The sequence below is a fragment of the Amblyomma mixtum genome, chromosome 3, assembly GCF_055824585.1.
Source record: "Amblyomma mixtum isolate Tamu chromosome 3, ASM5582458v1, whole genome shotgun sequence".
Classification (NCBI taxonomy): domain Eukaryota; kingdom Metazoa; phylum Arthropoda; class Arachnida; order Ixodida; family Ixodidae; genus Amblyomma; species Amblyomma mixtum.
This window is the reverse complement of record NC_143014.1, coordinates 20,834,307-20,852,488: the sequence shown is the minus strand read 5'-3', so window position 1 is coordinate 20,852,488 and position 18,182 is coordinate 20,834,307. Positions and strand designations below refer to the sequence as shown.

At 48.8% G+C, this 18,182-nt stretch overlaps 1 protein-coding gene across 6 annotated transcripts in view; it reads left to right on the top strand.

The window, feature by feature from the left end:
- Nucleotides 1-1,319: 1,319 nt before the first annotated feature.
- The window catches only part of LOC149349400 (uncharacterized), a 59,615-nt gene continuing 42,752 nt past the window's right edge, over nt 1,320-18,182 (top strand). For 3 of the 6 annotated variants that reach the window (XR_016290057.1, XR_016290060.1, XR_016290059.1), the window contains exon 1: nt 1,333-1,401. Coding sequence is in view for 1 of the 6 variants with exons in the window: in XM_089578295.1 (XP_089434421.1) it covers nt 15,545-15,744 (200 nt within the window). In the remaining 5 variants the exon portion in view is untranslated. Of the gene's footprint in view, nt 1,402-15,075; nt 15,745-18,182 lie in introns of those variants that run through there. The other 3 variants (XM_089578296.1, XR_016290058.1, XM_089578295.1) reach the window with 3 other exon arrangements.

Sequence of the window (18,182 nt, the reverse complement as noted above, 5' to 3'; positions counted from 1 at the left end):
GTCCGCCGTGTGAGCAGCAGTAACCACAGTTAGCGAAAACGGCGGTTACCTTAACCGAGGTTAAGCGCGCCTGTGTGACAAGTCTCTAAACTAGCCCGTAATTAATAGTCAGATTTACGGAGTATATATGACTGAGGAAGATTTACCGGTGACTCTTACTTGTTTGAGCTTTTCTTGCATTCTGAACCTTTGTGTGCGCCCGGTAAGGTTGTTTCATGCCATTACCTCGCATAATTTATACATGTAATGCGCAATGAACCTAAACGTATGTGTGTGATTTACGGCCAGCACGCTCTGATAGCTTTGGCTGGTTTCGGTAATTAGTCAAATTGACAATGTAGATTTTGTTTCTTTTTCCAGTATGCACAAATTTAACAAGCCACGCCAGCACGAGTTTCTATTCGTTTTCTTAGTAAATACTACTAGCTTCCCGTTACTAACTGCGGGTAGCAGCCGTCACTAACTCAATGGGCTAGTAGATGTGACTACCTTCCCGTTACTAACTGCAGTTGCTAACAGGTTAGTAAAATTTGTGACAACCAGTTACTACCCCAAAGTTAGTAAGTACCACTACCTTTTTCTAAGAGTGTACTTCCGAAACAATCGTTGAAAAAGCTAAGGCATGGCCTATTCGAAAACTTGAAAACTAATCCTGGTTGATTCGTACACCTACTCGAGTACAAGAATGTTCGATTCGATATTCACGCACCCCTATGAAAAAGGGACGGATGGGACGGGAGATTAGTAATATTGCGCCGGTGACACTTAGGGTGCAGGCGAGCGGACATCATCAAGGCATCCTAGGTGACATTCCATCCATCAACACGGCCAGCAACCAGCCGTAACTTGTCCTCCTTCGACCTGGTGGTGACGGAGGCGGCGGGCAGAGGCGAAAGCCCCATGCTCTGTGCAGCACATACCATCCTCTCTTCGGCGGAGCGGTGTTCGCCACACATAGAAGCGGCAAAGAGAGCCGAGAGCGCTCGCTAAGAAAAAAAGCTGCTGATGAAGGATGCTGTTCTAGTGAGGCTGTCAATACCTACCTTGCGCCTTTCCTGCAGTGCAATTCATGCTTACATCTGCTCTCGACGGCAGGATAGCTTGTGAATTTCTATTCGCTGCTATAAGGATGATGATGGCGCCAACTTGAATCGCTTGCTGAGCAGTGGATCAGCTGTGACCGCGTTTCTGCGGGCTCGAAAAACCGAATTTCGAGGGCACCGACCCTCGCCTTGGACCGGAGGAGAGGGGCGCCGCTGTCACGTGGGCGCGGGCGCATGCGCGCGCGGGGGGTGCAGCATCGATTGCGCCTCGGCCTCCCGGCGAGGAGCAGGCTGCCGAAGGGGGCCCACAGAGCAATCCCCGCGGCACCCCTGGCCGGCTGTAGCAGGGCTCGCCAAGGTGAGCACGTCTCTCCGCTCTGCTGCCGGCGTCGCTCTCGGCGAGAGCGCTGCACTCGCGCTGCAGTGCTCTCGCGAGTCCCCAGCCCTCTTTGGTTTTTCCCCGTGACACGCAGCACGTGCTCGGATCAAGTGCTGCCATATCCCGTCAAGAATGTGAATGCTACTTCCACTACCACACTGTTTGGCTTTCGACGCGCGTCACTTGTTTTACCGAGGCATGACCCTCACGCTTGCCCAATGCTCGATATCCAGTGCACGTCTGGCGGTGCCGCCTGTTGCTGGTTTTCACTGGCGAGGATTATTCGCCACTTCTCGATATTCGCAGTTATGTGCATTTATTCCATGCCAAACGTACCAGAAAGTGTGCGCGACCTTCTCTATCGCTGTCTGTAAAATATTTGAGTCGATTTCCTGATACAAAAAAAAAAAAACATTTTCTTTTACTATTCGAAAAAAAAAAATTCCTGATTTTCTACGCACTGCTTCAACGTCGGAGTAGTGGCAGGTGCGTTCTTGATAGCAAAAATTGCAAAAAAATTGTTCGTGCACTGGTGGCTACAATATAGCTTTAATTATTCTAAACTCAATGTTCTGTGCTTTACAGGAGATTGGTTGATTATATTGTTGTTGCTTATGCTTACATCAAATTCGAGTGCCGCTCCTGAGATTTGTATAATTTTTCTCCTCTTGTGTACGTTGGATTTGCTGCAAACTAAATATTGTACCAAAATATTTCACGAGCCGAAAATTGGAGTAGGTGAAATACTTTTCAGACAAAAAATGAAGTTCCGAAATAGCACGAAGAGTAGCATGTTAAGTCCATAGTAAAGCGCTTCGGGTAAAAATATTAGGGCCCCAATCACTACTGTTCGCGAACGATTAATTATAGATAATCTTGTTGCTCTTGGCAAGGAGAAACGGATCTTAACATTCTACATTTCTGCACCTTTCAAGGAAAACTGACAGTAATTCGAAAGTATGCACCTGTGCTTGGGTGCCGTGAACTAGAGATCCTCGAATATAAGCGAATGTACGCGACGTGAGCAACTCGGACGCGGATCGGAGATCACATCCACGTGCTGTGCATCCACAGGCTTTCTTCTGCGGTTTCCCATCACTCGATCAGAGCCAGCTGCCGCGCAGTGAGCCCGAGTAACGCATTGCACTCTGCTCAGAATTTTCGCCACGAGTAGTTTGCAGTAAGGGTCGCCAGTTGATGATTCGCATGTGACGAGTATACGAGGTCTGTTAGAAAAGTATCCGACCTTTGGCCGAAGAAAAAAAACTGGCATAACTGGAGCGTTGGAAACCTTATCACCCTCAATGTAGTCTCCTTGGGACTCCACACACTTCTCCCTGCGTTGCTGCCATTGTTGGAAGTATTCCGAAAAGGCCCCTTTGGGAATGGAGTTTAGCTCAGCGGTCGTTGCAGCCATAATGTCCTCTCTTGTCTGAAATCGCGCTCCTTTCAATGACCTCTTTATTTTGAGAAACAGCCAGAAGTCGCAGGGGGCCATGTCAGGAGAGCTTGGAGCATATTGAACTAGAGGAGTCTGATTTTTCGCCAAAAAAGTCTGTACAAAGTGCGAGGAATGTGCAGGAGCATTGTCGTGAAGGCTGCGCAAATTTCCTGTTGACCTCAACTCCGATCTCTTGCGCCGTACAGCCCCACGTAGGCGACGGAGGACATCCCTGTAGTACTCTTTGGTCATTTCTGACCCTGTGGGGTGCGTACTCGTGGTGTGCCAAACAGAGGGAGTAAAATAAAGCAGTCAGCATCATTTTGACAATGCTGCGCACTTGGCGGGCCTTCTTTGGTCTTGGTGACGTGGAATGCTTCCACTGTGACGACTGGGATTTGGTTTCCGAGTCGCACCCGTACGCCAGAGACACGTCACCAGTGATTATAGTGTTCATGAAGTCGGGGTCACTGTTTGCGGAATCCAGCATGTCCTGTGAAACTTGAACAGGAAGCTGCTTTTGCTCCTCCGTGAGCATCTTCGGCACAAATTTCGCCGCAACTCTCTTTATTGCCAAATCTTCGGTGATAATGGAACGAGCAGAAAAAGTGCTGATGTCCACCTCTTCTGCAATTTCTCTGATAGTCACACGATGGTCCCGCATCACCACAGCGTTCACCTCGGCAGTGAGCTGATCATTTCGGCATGTTGATGGCCGACCGGAGCGTGGCTCGCTCTCCACCTGTGTGCGGCCGTCTTTAAACCAGTTGTACCACTGCTTAATCTGTGGGCTGTTCATAGCATCATCACTGAAACTCGTCTGAATACTCCGAATGGTTTCCACTTGACTGTCGCCCAGTTTCTGGCAAAATTCGACGCAGTAGCGCTGCTCCAGTCACTCCGCCATTTTCCTTGCAATAAAAAACCGACGAGAGCACTGTGCACTACCTCACTCAAACGCTGCGTCTCAGCGACTGACGCTCTCGGCAGGCGTGAAAAAATTCGCGCATATGCAGAAAGTTCAAGGTCGGCTGATGCAAGCGCGCTTGGTTCATATCCATCTGGTGTTCGCAGAATAAAATAAGGTCGGATACTTTTCTAACAGACCTCGTATGTTGCCCTTACAGCCGTGCTGGAATCGCTGCCAAAGCGGTTCCTTCTCTTTGGTGCGGTTCGTGTTCATTTCCGAGATAATTTGTTTTAGGTGGGGAAGGCGGGGTTACACTGAACTTGTCGGCAACTGCTGTCCCATAGTTTGAACGTAACGCGTATGCCTCAAATGGACCTCTGGGAATTTCAAAAGTAACCGCGCCTCCTAGTTGGCTTGAGGTTACTAATGAGGGTCAGCGTACTTTCACCGAAACGCGATGCTCCAACGTAGGGGTGGCCAACAGTACGCGCACGCTTTCCCACCACAGTGTGTTGGTTCTTGAATGAACGGGGCTGCGAGTTTATTTTCTAGTGTCTGTGCATAGCCCAGAAGTGGCTCTGCGATTTTGCGCTGGCACCGTGATTCGCAAGGCTTGCGCCACTCCGCTTCCTCAGTCAATCGGATAACGTTTTTTCGGCACCAACACGCCGCTGTCCCGGCCGGTAATGCGTACTCCGAACTCTCCGAATAATTCGCACAAAGAAGCGTGTCCATTTTTAATCTGGTTTCACTTACGTTCCAGATCAACTGAGAATTTTGTGTATTTTTACTGCAGCAATACAATGTTAGCTGGATCATTCAGTGATAAGTGGAGCACAGAAAATTTGTTATTGTATGTGTTTTGTAGATTATGTGAAACGTGGGGGCATTTACTTTGTCGACGCGAGCTAATGTGGAACATGGAGGTTGTTGAAATTATTTCTCCTTCTGGCTCGATCCACTTGAAAAATTTTATGCGGATCCGCGTTTCAGGTTATCTCCCTCTCTCTTCTCTCTCCCATTCTCTCCGATTCCGACTCACTCCTGTCGACTAAGGCGCCATTATCGTTTTGTCTGTTGGAGTCGTGATGTGTGACCCCTGCTCGCAACTGAGGCTCGTAGAAGGGCTCGTTTGTCGTAATGCGGCGAACCCCACGCAGACGCTCTCCCTCTTCACAGACGCGCGCCATATTGGGCGCCGAACGCCACGGTGCTTACGGACTCGCGTGCGAAGTTGCGTGCTGTTTATTGTGAGCAGTTCGCGTTCGTCCTCGTTCTTGAAAGCGTTCCCCTTCGGTCCCGCGCTGTCGCTTTCAAGCGGCAGCATATCGCAAAGTCACGATGTCCACCATCGTCGCGCTCCTGGGAGGATCCCGCTGCCTTGAGGCAGCCGTCTGACTACATTCGCCGCGAGTGCCCACTGTCTCGGCCTGAATCGCCTCTACTTGGGCAGTGTGGCCCAAAGGCGCGTTCACACAGGCGACCTGCTCTGGTCGACTCGGGACGGACTCCGAGCGACATGAAGAGTTGGACTTTCGGAGACGACCTTCCTCCGAACGAGGACTGGCGGGGGAGGCGCCGTTCGCGTGCCCTCTTGCCCTCGCACATGACGGTGTGGGCGAAAGAAGACCATGCTGAAGCGCTGCTCTGATAGCCCAGAAAGCTGTAGTGCAGCAGCGACGAAGTGCCTGTGCATGCGCCCGCGAACCATCTCCAAACCCAGCGGCCTGTCAGTTTCCTTTTTCTGGCTGCCGTCACGTGTTCGTCTCGCCATGTACTACTGCATGTGGAGAAAAGGCCAAGGTGAGAGCAAGCTAATCGCGAGAAAGCACATCGTTAATCGCCAATCAATTAAAATTACTTGCACTAATCGTCCAGATACCACAAAAGGCAGATTGTATATACTTGCACGCAAGACCTTCTTGTCTCTATACATGTTCAAGAAAACTCCATATCTCTTTCCACGTTTCAGTATTGTTTTAGTGGCACATGAAATTGAGGTGCTGCTTAATCATAAGAATGGAAAATATTTTACGACGTCTTTTATTGCCTCTGCCGAAAATTTCATGTTGCAGACGTGAACATCTGGTCAATGTGGCGCAGTGCGGCCGCCGATAAGGCGCATTCCGAGCCGCTTTCTCCGGACACCTCCAACTGGGCGAATGTTTGTCGGACGACATCGTTTGTTGTGCCGTTGTTCATTTACGCAGCTGTTTCGGCCCGTCCCCTGCCATTGTGGAACATTCTACGCCCCATGCGCTACAGTGCACCTAGCGGGAGCCAGGCTGGTTGAGCAATGTTTCACAAACCTATTCGCGAAAGCGATGCGCACGCAGTACACTTCTGGAAAAGAACTACCAGCGGATCCAGCCTAACGAGCTGCTGCCACACGCTGTCTGTTTTCAGCGCACTACATTGGCGCGCATTAGAACGCAGCAGCGTCCACTGCTGCCGTTGCGACACTCTCACGGCATTTCAGGACACGCACGTGCTCCTAAAAATGGAGCGGTTGCGGCCCATTGAATGACGCCGTCGTTACGGCTGCCTTGAGGTGGGCGTCGCATGAGCGGTGTTTCTGTGGGCGTCAGAGGAAACTTGTTCCTATTCTGTGTTTCTACGTGCACTTTGGACTGCCGGCCACGCGGCGAGTGTTTAAAACCCACGGTTTCCTGAATGCATGGTAATGAATGACGTTGATCGGTGACGCGTTCCACGTTAGCTTCTCTGACGCTCTGGTCAGTTGACGACTTTATCCCATTTGGTGAAAACACGATCTTCGATTCCCAGGAAGAGCAATCTTCGCTAACGATGCCCAACACATGTTAAAGTGCTTCGCCAGCATTGCAAAATGGCATGCGCCTCTCTAAAAATTTTGCAGCTGCGGAGAAACAGATAAACCAAAGCAAAAAAAAAAACAACCGCAATTGCTGCAGTAGAAGGAAAGACTCCCGAAAGATAGTACGAGGAGTCCGAGCGTGTGGCAATGTTTCAAGCCGAAAGGACCGACGATGTGGCGCGACGGAAGATGAACGCTAGTAGCGTTAACCGATGGTCGTCGTGGCGCACGCTCCTCAACGGCCGCCGCTGTCCAGACGGCGGAGCCGGGTGCGTAATAACCCGCGCACATTGCCTCGTATTCGTGCAATCGGCAACTTACAGCCCAAAGTTCATAACACCTGCATCGTGATTTGTAAGGAATAACTGCGCAGTTTTTCCCTACGTGCACTTGCACTTCGGTTGACGGAGAAAAAGCTCAAAGGATGGTTAGCACCTGTCATTTGAATTCTGATCTTGGGATTTGCGGGATGTTTTCGTGCTCTGGCCTCCAGCTGACGTCCCGAGCACGTCTCGGCTCTGTCCACGGACGCCTAGCACACTCCGTCATGACGAACTAGGTCTTCGCAGTTCGTGCAAAGCATCCATGGCGGACAAACTGGAAGCTTGGGCAAGTTGGTTGGACATTATCGACGCAGCGCGAAACACGGGGACAAGATGAGCACACGGACACAGCGCTGTGCCCCTGTGCTCGTCTTGTCCCCGTGTTTCGCGCTGCGTCGACACCTATGGCGTCTGGGGCGTTCACTCGAGGGGTTCCCAGCAGGCGAAGGAAAAAAAGGCTCGCACTGACCCTCTCCTTTCCTCCTATAGTTATTGCTACAAAAAATGAAAAGAATAGTGGCATGCTAGACGAAGAAGCAGTCGGCTCTGGCTTGAGCAAAGAAGCATCGTATCAAGGACGGTACGACAATGAGGCGCCTCGGCGACCCCAGCAGTCATGGCCATTTGCGGCTCAAATGCAGAAACATTGCGTCATGCGCGCAATGTTCTGTGCTGACGTCCTAAAACCGTAGCTGCTTCATATTTATTTGTGTATGCTTCAACGGCCCCGACGAGGCGATGAAGCGCGATGGTAATGGTTAGAGATAACCTCTGATGGAGGTCAGGAATTGGTGATGGTCTGATAACAAGGCGATTTGGGCGGAAGGCCGTCATTGTAGAAAAACTGACTTTCGAAATGAAGCCACGTGAGCGCGCGTAGAGTAAACGGCTTTAGGATGGCTGCAGTGTCATCGGGTTGGACGGATGAAAGGGCTGTTCAGACTGCAGGGCGGTAAAAGAAATGGTGTGCTTACGGTGTGAAGGCATGACATCGCCATGCAGAATATTCTGCTGGTATGGCAAGAAAATCATTAGGATTTCAGTGCCGAAATACGTGTTCGTTTCCACAAGCTACCGGTGAGGTCGTTCACAAAGCTAATGCACTGTCGGTTTAGAAATATGCATGCACGTTATGAGATCCTCCTAGCAAAACTGATAAAGAAAAACTAGAAAGAATTCAGGCCTTATCAGCTCGCTACGTTTTGGGAATATTAGTAAAAGATGGAAATTTGATTCCCACAGCAGCAAAAAAATTCATTAATATGAGGATCGTTAGACAACCGCAGAGTGTGCCGCCGCGGTGGCTCAGTGGTTATGGCGCTCGGCTGCTGACCCGAAAGGCGCGGGTTCGATCCCGGCCGCGGCGGTCGAATTTCGATGGAGGCTAAATTCTAGAGTCCCGTGTACTGTGCGATGTCAGTGCACGTTAAAGAACCCCGGGTGGTCGAAATTTCCGGAGCCCTTCACTACGGCGTCCCTCATAGCCTGAGTCGCTTTGGGACGTTAAACCCCCATAAACTAAACTAACTGCAGAGAAAAGCTTCTGTTCAAATTGTTCCACAACATTTATTATCATTACATCGGCATCCTGCGTGAAACATACATTTTCAAGTCATATCACATTTCCGTTCGTCTAGACCATAACCACAAAGTGCACGAATACAGACGCAAGACAGCAACTTTCTTTCCCCAAACTATCCCTCAGTGGAATCGACTGTCATCAACTGCTGTAGTTATTTCATCGAATGGCACATTCTTGTCGTCTCTGTGCCATGCCACATCGTTTTACTCACAGACTCTGCGTGCCGCCAGTTTATCAAAGAGCATGCGCAGTGTTTGCAGGCAACTGCGTAGAACGGTATCAGAGTTGTGGTTAACTTTGCACTCCGTGTCTTTTTTTTTATTGTAATGGCTTTTCGTTGTAGGGAACGCACCATTGTAGTCGTCTTGTCTGATCAGTTTTACACGTGCACTGCGTTCATGTAGTTTATCGTTTCATTTTATAAATGATTGTATAGTTTTTTTTTTGTCGTACCTATATTTTAAATATACTGTTACCTCCCCCCCTCCCCCCCCCCCCCCGGTCTGTGATGCCAAATTGGCGCTGTGGGTAGAAGATAAATAGATAAAGCATGAAAGCTTCGAATGCCATAGATAGAACAAAACTGGCAGCGCTGTCAAAGCTGTTCAGTAAGCGTAAGACCTAAGGAAGTACTATATGGAGAGGATCAAGCATGCTCTAAAGTACGGAAGGTAGCCTAAAAACGGTTAAGAGGAATTTAGGCATAGGCAAAAAATCAGATGCACTCACTGAGGGACAAGCAGGGCAGTATATGGATGCGAAATAAACGTGATGACAATGACGGAGGCAGAGTGGCCGAGGAGTTGCCGATAACGAAAGGGGAAGGAATGGCACCCTGACAAGCGGTGAAAGGGGAAAAGTGGCGGGTGAGGATCAAGTAAGTGCCGACCTGCTGTAGGAGAATGGAGCATTGTGCTAGAAAAATTTTCCAGCCGGTGGGCGCAATGCCTGAAAACCTGGAGCGTACCGGAAGCTTGGAAGAACGGCAGCATTGTACGCAAAAACAGGGATGTCAAGGTATTTAAAAAAATTAGACTGATCAGCTTACTGCCGCTACTTGCGATATATTTATTAAGGTAACCGCCCAGTAAACCATAAAACGTCACATAGACATCAGCGAGATATTTACGCTGGACATAAGACACCTCCACTAGACATCCATTTTAGTACCGTTTACGAAAAATCTACGTACCTACAACATGAAAATTGGGGTCCAGTTCACGTTGTAAGTACGTACTGCAGACATCACGCTCGACATTTATCAGATATTTAGGAACATGTAAGTACGCCCAGTCTACGTAGTCTAGACGTCTATATAAAGAGAATATGGCTATACATAGATCAATACCCAGGTGAAAATTTCTAACTGGTTCCAGTCCAACAGTTTTAAGGGACACATTTCCAGTTGTTGCAACTGGAAATTTGTTCCTTAAACCAGTTGCGACTGGAACCAGCTGCAATACGAGATGCAGCAGACACCTGTTACAATTCCAGATGGAACGGAGACCTACTGCATTCCAGCCACAGACTTCCCTATGGAGTCGTCGGGACGTCCAAGCACTCCAGCTAGCTCATATACAGTTGAGTAAGCGAGTACATGGCCATCACGGGAGCTCAAAATACTGCAAGATGACTTCCGAGTGCGTCAGTGTTTTATTGCGCTCGGCGCTTTCACTGAATCTTCTTGTTGAACATAATCGTCAGGTTTACAGCTGCGGTGGCATCAATACTCTTCTGCCGAGCCCAATAAGTCAGGGTTGCTGCAAAAGAAAGCATAATTGTTCACTTTTATAGGCGACAAGAGAATAGCACAGCAACCACAACAAACAAACCCAGTAATTTACGCCACTTTTACCGACGCAAGTCTATGAAGCGTCAAAGGTTGCCCTTGCAGCACTAAAAGGCAGTCGTGCTGAGCGGAGTGTGCTTGCACACGCAACTGACACATATTTTGTATCGTCTCTTTTTTGTACTTAGTAGCAGGCTTGCTGTGACACGAAAAATAAGTTAATAATTTTTAAATTGTAGCATATTACTGTTTTCACAGCTCCAATCACCATGCGCAGTTTGCGCTATTATTGATAAAATACGATACGAACTACAACGCGATGGCGGCGTAGGCAATTCACCGCGCTTTCCCCGCCGCCGCCTGTCCGCGGCACAGAACAGGCATATGGGCAGCGCATGTAGCATGAAGGCAAGATAACCAATTATCATTAGGGTAACGGGCTGGATTCAGAGAGAATGCAAGCACAGCATAGAGGATCAGGGCAGGTGGGCAGATGAGGTTCGGAAGTTTGCTGGGATAAGGGGGCCGCCGCTGGCACAGGGTTAACGGAGAAATTTTTGGCCGGCAGTGGACATGATTACAGTGTTGACATGATGATAAAAAGCGGGACTCAAGAAGTTTATTCTCAAGAAATATGAGGTCACACATTCAGCTACTAAGCTTTCCTCAGTTCAACATTCCAATAGTTAGTTATCATTGCTACGCGATTAGCAGATTTAACACATTTTTGAGAAAAAATAACTTCCAAAAATTGAACTGAACCAATTTTTGTACTTTAAATAATTGGATAAGTTGAATAAAACATGCTTAATAAAAAAATGGTTATTATATAGTCCTGGCTGCTAAATAACAAAAAAGTTTTTTAGTGTGTCCTGACTTTTCAGTGTGGTTGAGATAGCTTGCAGGCTGTAGCACAAGGTATAAATTGAATGTAAGAATGGTAATGAAATAACAATGCGAATCCTGACCAAAGTGACTGGCATTTCAAACCAACTGCGTACAGTTGAGTCAGAAACCTGATGCGTGTGCATTCAGATTTGTCTTTACTACTTCCCGTATTTTTCTTCTTTCTAGGTAGGATAATGTTGGCGTGAAGCGAGCACGAAAAAAACACAAAAACACAGGCAGCGCTGGTCATGCCTCCAATTTGTAGTCAACAGCGATTTCCAACTTTAAATGCAGTAAGGCAACACGAAATATCGAACGATTGAAAAATATGGAATTCTTAAATTATATATCTCACTTACATACCCAGGACGTGACAAGTAATATCTACGAGGAGTCTAGGCTAAGGCAGATATAATGTCGTGGGTACGTCTCCAGCTTTTCCACGAAAAAAGGTTGGTAGATAAGACGTCTGAGAGATTTTGCTTTGGTACATAGACGTTCTGACTTAATCTGGACATCTATGGGAGGTTTGTGGTTTGCTGGGCGGTATCAGAATTAGGACAACTTTAGAGTACTGTCAACCAAAAGATCAGCCTGGCTTTCGGAAAGGCTATTGGAAAATAAACCACATTCATACGACCAATCAGGCATAATAAAGGATTTTTAGCGCAACGACACAACACAAGAAAGACGACAACACGGGCGCTTTCTATCACCAATCAGGTGATAGAAAAGTGCGCAGAACATCACCAACCCCTATGTTGAGTGGTACGACGAAACAGCGCTGACGGACGGGACGGAAGAAGAGACAGACATGCGCTGAACTAACAACCAAATGATTTGTTGCGAAAGAGGGGGGAGGGACAATATAAAGCACAGAAGGGAAGCAAATACGGGACGAACATGACATACATACGGGAAATCACCACTGAGTAAGAAAGACGACCTCCTGTGGGAATAGAGCCACCCGATGCTTGGCTTACACATGAGTCGCCTATTACGGGGATGTGAAAAGCCTCCGATATCAGGCGCGAGGTGGGATCTCTATACTTGGCGATGATAGTGGTTCAATTCAGAAACGCCTCACAGTCATTGCAATCTGCGGAATGAATGACAATGTTATTTCCGCGTGTCTGGTTTTCAATACCTTTCGAGTATTCGCGTAGCTGTTCGTTGACGCACCGTCCGGTCTCCTCGATGTAAAAACGGTCGCATGACAGCGGGACCTTGTAGACTACACCACAGCAGCAGTTGACAAATTTGTTTCGGAGTTTCTTCTGACACGCTTTCTTTCTACTTTCCTGGTTCGCTCTCTTGCACAGGCCTCCCAACTTGTCCCTGGCAGAGAAAAGGAGCTTCGGTGACTCTATTCCCACAGGCCTTTCTTAATCAGTGATGGTTTCCCGTATGTATGTCATGTTGGTCCCGTATTTGCTTCCCTTCTATGCTTTATATTGCCCCCCTCTTTCGCAATAAACCATTCGGTTGTTATTTCAGCGCATGTGTGTGTCTCTTCTTCCGTCAGCGCTGTTTTGTCGTACCATTCAGCATGAACCAACCGGCCCGACCCAGCCCTCTCCTTGAACCCCTATGTACAGGCTTCATAGATTCGAGAAAACATTTGATTCTGTCCAAACGTCAGCAGTCATGCTGGAACTACGCAAGCACGCTGTAGAAGAGGCATATGTATGTGGAGGTGCTGACCTATAGGGACTGCACAGCATCCATAAGTGGTAGAATCTCAATCAGGTAGCGACGTGTTCAGATTGGGCAGAGTTGCCATAGTAATCTCCGGTTTGCGGATGACACTTCCTTCAAGTTGTTGGTTTCCAGGGCTCGCAAGCACGTAAGAAGAGCTGAGGTCCTAAACAGGCAAAGCTGAATAGTGTATCTAAAAATGATATGATGGAAACTAAAGTAATGTGAAACAGTCTGGGAAAGGAACAGCAGTTTACGCTAGGCCGTGAAGCATGCCAAGCAAGAAATCTACTTAGGGCAGGTAGTGGCTGCAGATACACTCCACGAGAGTGTAATCGCTGGGAGAGTAAGAATGGTGTGGGGCACATTTGGCAGGTACTTTCGGGTACCAGCACACCTCAAGATGAAAGTTTACTATAATAGTTGTACCTTGCCAATACTCATCTATAGGGAAGAAAGTTTGAGGATAACGAAAAGTCTTGCAATTGAGGACAGTGCAGCGAGCTATGGAAATGAAATGGTAGGGGTAAGTGAAAGGGCCATAGACAGTTAATTTATTCGCGTGTTTTCTTCTTTCAAATGATGCCTTAGACATTAGAATACATCTTTCACCACGTGAAATTCACCTACGACCATTAAATAATTTATAATTGATTTTCTTCTTGATGCTGCTTTAATTTCGGCTTCATCAACCGAATGATTGTGGTGACGCTTAATGAGTGTATAGGTAACGGGAGGCACGAAAATAAGTGCAATATAATCATTTGCAGGCGCTGATAGGTAGAAGCACAAATTTTGCAGAGCGTGTGAGCCGCGGCTGAATGAGGTAAGGATCCTGGGCAGAGGTCGCGATAAGACGACACGTGAACTGTTAGAAGCTTTTCACATTAGGAAGAAAGGCGATAGATGTGTTCGTGGTACGTCTACCAAACCCTTCAAGGCATAAATCAAGTATCTTGAACGTTTTTTGTGATTTTTAATTTTTTTGGGTGGCTTGTCGTTGTATATTATTCAGCACTGCGTATGTCTTCCGTTTTCCGTATACATTTTTCTAGCCTGGCTGCTAATAAAGTCAGATGAGAGTTAGAGCGTGTCCTTAGTATTTCTCGGCGTTTCGTGAGTGTTTCTTTCTGTGCTACTATTTCTTCCCCAAAAAATTGGCTGTGGTTTAGCTCTGGTTAAACCCGGAGTGACGCGATAGCTGCAGCTGGCCGGGTGGAACTCGCTCAGCCGAATCGCAAAGTCAGTCTTTCGCCGCTCCGTTTCGCTGGGCGTTCCTTCTTCATCTTCGTCCCTGGACGTGGATTCGCTCTCTCCATTCCTCCCCCACTCGGTTTCGCTAAAGCCCCTTTTGGTTTCGCCGGCAGCTGCTCCGCACCACGTGACCAACCACGTGACCAGCCATGGCGTCGCCACGCTGAATGCTCCGTGGCCACGCTTGTTTTAGTGGGCGGTGTCAGGCACTAGTGAGGGCACTAGTGTCAGGCACACTCGCGCCGCAAGAACTGGCACTGCACTGGCACGGCACTTCTGTGAACTCGTGCAGAAAGGGCAGCCAAATCGAGGAGACCTGCAATGTAGGCGCGCGGCGCGTTCACCAGTAGCGTGCTATGACGTCGCTGCGCACATGTGCACAACTTACAAGGCGGGAGGCATCTGCTCCGCCGTCGGCGCAGCGGAGAGGCGCGCCCACCAGCTGCGGGCTATGACGTCACTCCGCGCATTCGCACAGCTGGCGGAGCGGTGGTGCCACGGCTCAGCGCGCGGCCACGCTTACCTCGCGAAGCGGATGGCGTAGTGCAGCTATCGCTACAAAAGTTATGCACCATCTCGCCCATCTACAAGTTTTGCTGAACCGCCTTATTTTCAGAACTGGAAAAGACAAAGTGCCTGAATGCTCGGCGTTTATCGGGTTGCCAGATTTAAAATGTGTGCTTGAATTTTTTTTTATATAGCAGATCATTCAAACGTGAAGCGCAACGTGTGGAGTGCTTTCAACGCGAGAACGTTAAGGAGCTCGTGAGGCGGAAAAGCCGGCGCACCGTCGTGTCGTTAGTGCCTGAAAAATCACAGGAGCACCAGCTGCGGGGGCCTTGTGCAGCTTGAGAGAACGGACGCTTTCCGCTTCTCGCGGAGGACACCAGGGGCGCTGTGAGTGAGTGCGACGTCATCGTTCGTCCTTGAGGAAGCGGAGTGGAAAGTTTCCATTGCGCACGGGGGCCTCTAGGAGCAGTGCGGCGTGAGGCCGTCATGCGGAGAGCGGATGCTATCACGTTTCACTTTTAAGGCGGAGCTTAAACGTCTCCCAAGTTTTTTCTCTGTATTTCATTATTTTACCTTGACATTAGTGCTTTCAACCCTTCCAGTTTTTTGGTCTTCGAAGAGATCTCTCTCCTCGGTCACCGAGCCTTCTGCCTTTCATGCTTGCAGCCTCAGTGGCCAGCTGTGACGGCCGTTATTTTACCGCCTCGAACATGTATCATTATACGCATCCTTCAAACAAGTGGCGCTTTCTCGAAGGCATAGGCCGCGACGAATACGCATGGTCGTGGCTGAGCAGGAACCGTCATGTGTGAAAGGCAGTGACATTGGTCGGACGCCGATGTTGAAACGAGAAATTGAGCGCAAACCCAGCGGTGTTTCAGCTGCGTCGAAATGCGTGCGTTGACCCCTGCCAGTGACAGCCCACTCGGTCTCCGTCGAGATGAGTGGAGTTGTTTAGACGGCAGCTCGCCAGTGGGTATGCGTGACGTCACTGGTCGGGCACAGCGCCAGCATGTGTGGACGCCGCGGATTGCCTCCGCGGGTCGCGCCAGCTCCGGATACCGCCACGACGCCAGTGGGCCCCGAACCAGGTGGGTTGCTTCGGCCGCTGTTCGGCTTTGTTCCCCTGCTGTTAAAGGGTCGCGGAAGCGAACACCCGGATATTGGCAGAGACGCAAAGTGGTCTTGAAAAGAAACAACAAAACATGTTACGGCGCAGAACCGAAGCGGACGTTGGAGGAACGGGAACTGTTGTGAATTGGCTGGTGGACGTCTCTCTGCGGCCTTCCCGCTGCCAGCTCATGGTGCCGTGATTGTCTAGAATTTAATTCTTCCTCCGTTCAGAGCGCGGTACTGCTGTTGCCCTAAAAATCCTGACCAGGGCAGCTCATCAAGGTCGTTTCATCAACGCTTTCAAATTATGTGAAGCAAACAAAACGAGACCGACGCGTTTTCTTGTCATTACCGCCTTGCGTACATAAGTGAACCTGCAGACCGCAATGAAAAAAAAAAAGGAATCTGGAGTTTATCAACAGGCCACTTATAAACGGGACTTACAAATACTTAACTGTTTAGTCAGCCGCTTCCGGAAGTCGTTGCTAGGTAACTCTGTTTGTGCTCAAGTGATTCTCAAGTCCATCATCGCTGTCAACGAGTTTGTTCACTTTATCTGTGGGGCATGGAAATTTTCTGCGAATATCATCATCAGACGTGACACATTATTACCGTTTCCATAACGCAAAGATTGAGGAGCTGCCACTCAGAAGCCATGATCATTCACACGGCACCATTTTTGGATGACACAACTTCAAAAGCGGCCAACGTTGTCTTAAGTAAATCGAATCTCATGTGCTTTCTAGGGGACTGAGGCTCACTACGTATGAAACGCCGAGAGCATTTAGAAGAGTGCGGTGAGGGGCTAGTTGATACGACATTATGAGAACAATAACTGTGCAAATATGGACGGGACAAGAGCGCAGTAGCACACGTAACGAGCGCAGACTGGTTTATTGCACCGCAAGGAGTTTCTCTGGCTGACGAAATGATTAGTTGCTTCTTCTCAGTCGTCCCGTCCTTTTTTGCGCAGTTCTTGCTTTGCGCAGGACAGGCTTAATTGGAGCGATTTGGGAGAGGCCTTTGCCCTGAGTGGGCGTAGTCAGGTTCATGATGATGTTTTTACAAAACGCAGAACATTGTTTTCAGAAACTGTTCAACAGGAGCCAGCACAGACTTAAGAATCAGTGGCCTGGACGGAGGACCTTCGTAGGAATATGCCTCGTTAGCAAGGATGCTGTGGTCGAGCAGTCAAAAATGATTTCTTGTAGTGAACAAATGGGCATGACCAATTGCAGACCGTTATCGGTGTTCCCTGCAGCATTTCCTATCATAGCGAGCACAGCCGTTACCGTGGATCTGCTTTTTCTAAAATCAAACTCGCAAAAAGTAAGACCTTGGATTTTTCTGCAGCCTTGAGAATATGAATAAGAAAGGTTTGACTCGCAACCCCGAGGCTGAGAGGAATTAGACAAAATCAGCTAAATTGGGGCCATATGGAGACCGTAAACGTAATAAGAATAATATCGACGCCACAGACGATTCAAAGCACTACTTAATATTTTCTCTCATCAGGTAGGTCACAGCGGGCTCACAGGCCGAGAGCACTTTAGGCACCACTTATGAATGCACTGATATTTAGCCCATTGCCAAAAATATACAGGCCACCGAGTTTGCTCCTGGGAGCCCGGTGCAGACCTTCCGGCGCTTGCAGCAGCCCAGTTTTCTTCTGGGCCTTAGTCTTGCCCACAGGAGCATTTCCCAGCAGCAACAGCAGGTGGCCTGTGTACTCTTGGCGAAGGTGCGGAGGCGTGTTCTTCTACAGAGGGATCTTCGTGCTCGCTGCAAGGGAGGGACTCCCTCCGCTTTCGTAACGTACAGCTTTGCGCATTTAATTCTCCGTGTGGAAGCGCATTCACAGCGGCTTTCCAGGTCTGCACGCGTGCTTTGCAAGCGAGCGAGCTCCGCCGAACAACAATGCTATGAAATATACAGGGTGTTCAAAGTTAGACTTCACTGATTTTTTTTAAAACGTGCGAAACGCCGTACGCTAATGCCGCTTTTGCTCCTTGGTAATGCGACCAGGCGGATACGAAGTGGGGTAATAATTGTCCGCAGAAATGCAGTAATTAGCTAAAAACCAGTAATTAACTTTTTATTGCCTGAAGTTAGCATGCATATTTATATTGAGAACTTGGAGGCATTTGCTTTTCATGGCTATTCCATTTTGTACAATTTTAGTAACACGCCTGTGCCCTGAGATGCGCACGTCTGAAATTTCGTCCCAGTTCGTCTAATTACGCATGCGCGACCGCGGCTCTCGGCGTGAAGCCCCGCCCTCGTGTGACGCATCTGTTGCGTATGGCACTCTGCCTTGCAAGTGTGCAGCGAGCGGCGGCGCGGATGTCTTTTCGTTCTCGGCAGCGCTTTCCTTCTTGGCGCGCGAAACCGATGAATCACTGTTCGATCGGCGAGA